This window comes from Alligator mississippiensis, chromosome 13, assembly GCF_030867095.1.
Source record: "Alligator mississippiensis isolate rAllMis1 chromosome 13, rAllMis1, whole genome shotgun sequence".
Lineage (NCBI taxonomy): Eukaryota > Metazoa > Chordata > Crocodylia > Alligatoridae > Alligator > Alligator mississippiensis.
In genome coordinates, this window is record NC_081836.1 from 58,360,267 (window position 1) to 58,366,266 (window position 6,000).

General features: G+C 52.4%; 1 protein-coding gene across 1 annotated transcript in view; it reads left to right on the plus strand.

Moving 5' to 3' along the window:
• Nucleotides 1-4,019, plus strand: part of PRKCB (protein kinase C beta) — a 168,455-nt gene extending 164,436 nt beyond the window's left edge. The window contains exon 17 of the mRNA XM_006268410.4: nt 3,333-4,019. Within this exon, the coding sequence (XP_006268472.2) occupies nt 3,333-3,485 (153 nt within the window). The 3' untranslated portion in view covers nt 3,486-4,019. The remainder of the gene's footprint in view (nt 1-3,332) is intronic.
• Nucleotides 4,020-6,000: the final 1,981 nt, after the last annotated feature.

Sequence of the window (6,000 nt, forward strand, 5' to 3'; positions counted from 1 at the left end):
TTTGGCACTCCCCGTCCTTCCCTACTGTCGAGCTCTGGTTCCCCCAGTTTGCTCTTGGCATCGCCCTCGCTCCCTGGATAGCAGGATGCACGGATGGGCTGTGCACCTGCACCTTCAAGGGCAGGATGCACGGATGGGCTGTGCACCTGCACCTTCAAGGGCAGGATGCACGGATGGGCTGTGCACCTGCACCTTCAAGGGCAGGATGCACGGATGGGCTGTGCATCCGCACCTTCAAGGGCAGGATGCACGGATGGGCTGTGCACCTGCACCTTCAAGGGCAGGATGCACGGATGGGCTGTGCACCTGCACCTTCAAGGGCAGGATGCGCGGATGGGCTGTGCATCCGCACCTTGAAGGGCAGGATGCACGGATGGGCTGTGCACCTGCACCTTCAAGGGCAGGATGCACGGATGGGCTGTGCACCTGCACCTTCAAGGGCAGGATGCACGGATGGGCTGTGCACCTGCACCTTCAAGGGCAGGATGCACGGATGGGCTGTGCATCCGCACCTTCAAGGGCAGGATGCGCGGATGGGCTGTGCATCCGCACTGTCAAGGGCAGGGGAAGCTGGACCCTTGCTGGGAGAGACGGCGGGTAGGAAGCTGATGGGATGGATGGAGCCTCCTCCCAGTCCAGACCCATTTTAGCTGCAGGCGGATGCCATCAGGGGAAGGGGTGAGCTCCAAACGAATGCCCAGCTTCAATGGCCTGTGAAGACCTGCCGCAGAGGGGCGCAGAGTGAACCCCGCTGCAGGGAAAGTCTGGCTGGAGCATGCACTTGCCCTTCCCTCCGGACATGGCAGCATCTCTTGTGAGCAGGAAAGGCATGTGTTTTTCCAGGATGCCCCCCAGCACGTTCGCTGGGGCCTGTCTCGCACACGCACGTGCCCGGCGTGGTCCCTCCAAGGGGGACGACTCGGTTGCAAGCAGCTGGGGAGTGTCACTGCGATGTGCCGCTCCTGTTTGAAAATGGGAGCAAAATGGCTCTCGCGACAGGTAGCAAAGGGCACGTTGAGGAGCGCGAAGGAGAGGCCCGGGGAGAAGTCCGGGCTCACGGGGACAGCTGCTCTGCGGCCCCCAAACGCTGTGTGAGCCCAGCAGGACTGAGGCAGCCCCTTGAAGGAGCACCCTAGGACAGAGGCCACGTGCAGCCTTGCTGCCACTTCATCAGTAAAGAGAAGCCGGAGGTGAATTACGGCGCCGGGCTGGGAGAGGAGCCTTGAGGGTAAGTGCACAGCCGCGCTCTGCACACAAACAAGTACATGCATTTTCATTCAAGCCACCATGTAGCTGTCAGGGCACGAGGTATTCAATCACCGAGTGACGGGCCTCTTCCCTACGTGCCTCTGCTTCCCGAGCAGGGGAATTGCAGCCCACAAGGACTGTGCAAAGCCTTTGGCACTCGCTGACAAGATAATAAACCAGCAGTGGGGCGTAAAAATGCATAGCCTGGGCAAGTCTGCCCTTGGCTGCAGAGAGCTCGCTCAGGCTGGGGGGAGACGGCCTCAAATGCAACACGGGGAGACCGCTTCTCCGGTTCAAGGGGGCACGACGCGGTTGTGTCTTCCAAGACGAGCCACGCGACGTGTGCGTCGCCCCGGCAGTGTGGCTCTGCTGCCAAGAATCGGGGCACGTGCGATTTGATAATGTCCACAGCACCGCTGCCCGTTACACTACGTGCTTCATTGCAGGGCCTAACAGCAATGAGTTGGGGGGGAGAAGCACGCATCTCCCTAAATCTGTTGGGTCCCCATCGCTGGTAGGCGTAGCTCGTGCTCCTGATACCTCAGGCCTTTTGTAGCCGGTATCGCAAGCACCCACCAAGTCTTCCCCCTTCCCTTCCAGCTGGGTGGGCTTTGCCCTGGGGCTTGGGGTCTGCAAGATCCCAGCTGCTGCCTGGCGGGGAAGGAGTGAGCGTGGTTCAAAACACACGGGCACGTGTGAAAGGCTATAAAACCCTGGAAGAGATCCTCTTGCATTGTCTAACTCTATCCCAGCTGGGAAGTTTGGTCCCGTACAAGGGATCCTGGTCTCCCTGAAAGCTGGACATCGTGGCCCTAAACTTGAACTTGAGCCTGACGGCGGTCACCCCGCGTGACTACTCCGATGTGCAACACGGGCACTGTGGGAGAGACTTCTTCCCCGCTCTCTCCAGCTAACAAACAGCCCTGCCTGGGTCGTTTCGGTCGTCCCATAAACTACTGGGACCTTTCTCCAGCAATGGGACCTGTGCTGCGACTTGCATGGGGATTTCTGTTCTCTTGCTGGCACGCCCTCTGCGTGTTTTCTTTACTGATGAAGTATTTCTGGTGCTTAGACTATGTCTTCGCTGCTGCTGGGCTCGCGTCCCAGCCCAACGCCTTGGCCGTGGTAGAGCCAGCCCGTACCTCGGATGACGCAGGCAATGTCCTCGGTGTGCACGAGTACAAAAACGTCACCGCTGCCCTCCCAAGCGCGGTGGGTCTTCAGTGCTAGTCGCAGCACGTCAGCCGACCTGCTTTGCTGCAGCTGTGAAGCCTGAATTTTTGTGATCATCAGAATCGGAAAAGGTTGCAGCTGTGTAATTCTTGCATTTATTTTATTTAACTTCAGGTTTTTTGGCCCAGTGTGTATTTTCTATATGACCCTGGAGAAAATCACATACTCCTCTCGACTGAAATAGCTGGAACGGTGCGGAAACCGCGCAATCCCAGAGCTCAACTAAAATGTCAAACGCTTAAAAATACAAAAAAAAAAGGGAAGAAAAGGCATTCACATGCTACTCCTAAACATCTGTTGGCTGGTTATTTTGTGGGTATCGGGAAATTGTACTAAATGCTTATTTCCAGGACCGGGGCATGTTGCTTTCTCCAGGACTTTTAAGTTCCCCTGTGCATTACCAATCTGTGTTTCCAGTGGAAGTTTTGCATGCTGAGACGCTGTTCTTTCTAAAGCGGCCAGATAAGGGGGGAGAAGCACTTCTTTTGTGAGCTCCGTGTCCTTTCTGTAACGTGCTGTGCTCTCATCATGTCTCAATTTGCCTCTTTTGTTGGGTATTTAAAGTGAGCTGGATAAATGCGTTCCTGTTTTTGCACACTGTACCTGATTGCATTTATTGTATCACGGCGGCTGCTGAGTGTTTGAGTGTCGCGTACCTAATCTAATGTGTATTTCTTGAAAGAAAAAACCCCTCCGAGCGTTTCGGAACAGCTATCCCATGAGCAAACGTGAAAGAGCGGCAGCAAGCGTCCCTCCCAACACCCGAGGTTGCTCACGTCTGCCGGGTTGAATGACTTTCCTGCTTTCTCTCCTTGATGATTGTGTTTAATTCTGTGCTTTCCGTTTAACAGAAGGACAAGCGAGACGCTTCCAACTTCGACAAAGAGTTCACCAGGCAGCCTGTCGAACTCACTCCTACGGACAAACTCTTCATCATGAACTTGGACCAGAACGAGTTTGCTGGATTCTCCTATACTAACCCAGAGTTTGTCATTAATGTCTAGCCGCCCTGGCTCTGCAGCCCCCACCGGCCGATCACCTTGTACATACGACACCAGTCTTCCGGGGTTAACGGTGCATCCATGCATATCCTCATCCGAAACACGGAGATAGCTTGTTTTAGGAGGCCTTTCTATGTACGTGTCACTTGCTAGCTTGGTTTCTACATCTGGAAATGTTTCGTTTTTGAGTGAACAAGCAGTAATACCTGTAGAAGCTGCGATCCGTAGTCACTGATTTTTAAACCGGTCAGAATATTGTCTCGAATACCAAATTGCTACAGTCTTTGTAATTTTTGAAATGGGATGCTGAAATGCTGGTCAACTTCTCGTTATTCACCATTTGTTTCCTTTGAATGCTAAGCATGGTTGGTATTTTAAACCGTTGTGCTGAAGCTTGCCATGACTGTGAACTTGTCCTAGAAGAGCCTTTTGTGCAAGACTTGAAATGGTTAACCCTGGTCAATGTGGAGAAATCTGCTTATAGACATGTCTATATTTTTAACTGCATTGTATACCCAGTAAAGCTGGCTCGATGAAGCGGTCTTCCTCTGTCGCCTGCTGTCGACGTGTGCATTTCCATCCATTTTTCTTTCCTAGATTAATTACTCAGGCATGAGACGACACAATGAATTTCGTTCCAGTCCTTGTAAATCAGAGCAAGGCTTTTTTCTTCTTTTTTTTTTTTCCCCTAAGTAAAAAGGTGAGATGTTTTATTTTATTTTAAAAACATCTGGAACAGTTTGCAGTTTTGATATACTGTGTCAGCACGCTCATAAATCTTTCTCCTGTTTTGTCACAGACACTCCTGCAAGTTAGCAGCTCTGTAAAGCATATTAATTATCTGCCAAAACACACACATTTGTAGTCTCAGTCTAGTTAGCGACTGAAAAGATGCCCGCTAGGAGCGGGCATCACCGAGGGCTATTTCTAACGGTAACTTTTGTACTATCCCCGCTCCGCTATACGATCTAGACGATCAGTGTAGTGATTCTCCACGTGCCTGGCTTGCTTCGTTTTGCTCTAGGTCCTGTTTCCGGGGATTTTATCCAGCAATCGAGGACCATTTGAAAAAAGTGCGACGCCAAGTGAGATGTTTAATAAAGTCTCGATCCGCGCATAGCCGTATGGAAGAGACCAGCCAGGCGAGGGGCACGGGCTGTCTTTCAGCTGGCTAAACATCCTTACTTGTTCCCGGTCTTATTTAGACACAACACAAGTGTGCCGAGCGTGTCATACACTTGGAGTCGCCGGTTGCTATTGCTCTCTCTGGGTACGAGCAGGGCTGGTTTCCAAAGGTTTGGGGGGGGTTAAATGCTACCCATTTGAATGTAAATACACGTTAAACCTTGATTATGGGAGTATAGAAGAAATACCAGCTTGCAGGGCTTTTATGAAACATCAGACTCTAACTTTGGGGATCTATTTTTAATGATTTATTAATAGGGGGGGAAAAGCTTTAGGAGCAAATGTCTTTAGCTCATCGGTAGGCCTAATGCCACGAAGAGTGTGCAGGTAGCCGCAGATACTCTGCTCCATTTAAACGGGCCCCAAACTTCACGGAGGGCGTCCCAGCGGGTTTGCAGCAGAGGGGATGGCCGGTCTCCTCAGGCCCTCGGTGACCGGCGCTCAGGAAGCAAAGAAAATGAAACACCAACAAAAATGTAAAAAAACCAACAACCCCAAAACTGCAAATTGTGCCAGATGGATCGGGAGGTCCACGGGGGACTTTGCATCAGGCCAAGGCCAGAGACACGGTTTCCCCTAACTCCAACACATTTTGCAGAAGACGCCTCAGCCTCTTCTGCAGCTTTCCAAGCATGCGCCTTGCTGTAACGACTGTCACTTCCGAATATACCGCTGCAGAGTTTGTGCTGCTCCAGGCGTGGATGGCTTTAATTTGTCTCTCTCGTATCTTAAACCCTGCCTCTGCTGCCTCAGTCTGCCCAATAATGGGACATCGTGATTGCCCTTGTATCGAGGCAGCCGCCCTGGTAACTCGACCGCCAGTGACGTCGTGCACGGAGGCTGGCAGAGGGAGTCGGGTCTCTTCCCTGTAGACATTTCCAGGTCTGAGCGACGCTTCTGCATGAAGCAGGAATTGCTTAAATGCTGAGCAGCTCAGGCAGCTTCTACCCAAAGATCACCCCCGTCCCCAACCCTGCCACAGCCCGAGCGCTGGATTTGCTCGTGAGGATAGACGGGTCCGGCTCAGGTTTGTACAATGAAACGTGCACATACGTTTTTGCAGACATCCCGTCCTAGAAACACTCGACAAAGCCCCGATCCAAGGGCCCTTTCATGAACCAGTTTGCTCACCTGCTTCCCTTCCTGCAGGATTTAGGACGTGGAGCGTGTACCGCCGTGACCCCAGTCGTACTACCGCTGCCAAGGGGTTTATTGCAGGGTGTTTTTGAGATTGCTTTTGGTGAACAAGAGTGATGGGGAAAAGCCTGCTGCTTTGCTAATGCTGAGGTATGCAAGGACCCTGCCAAGGAAGAAGGTGACAGCGGTTGACTCT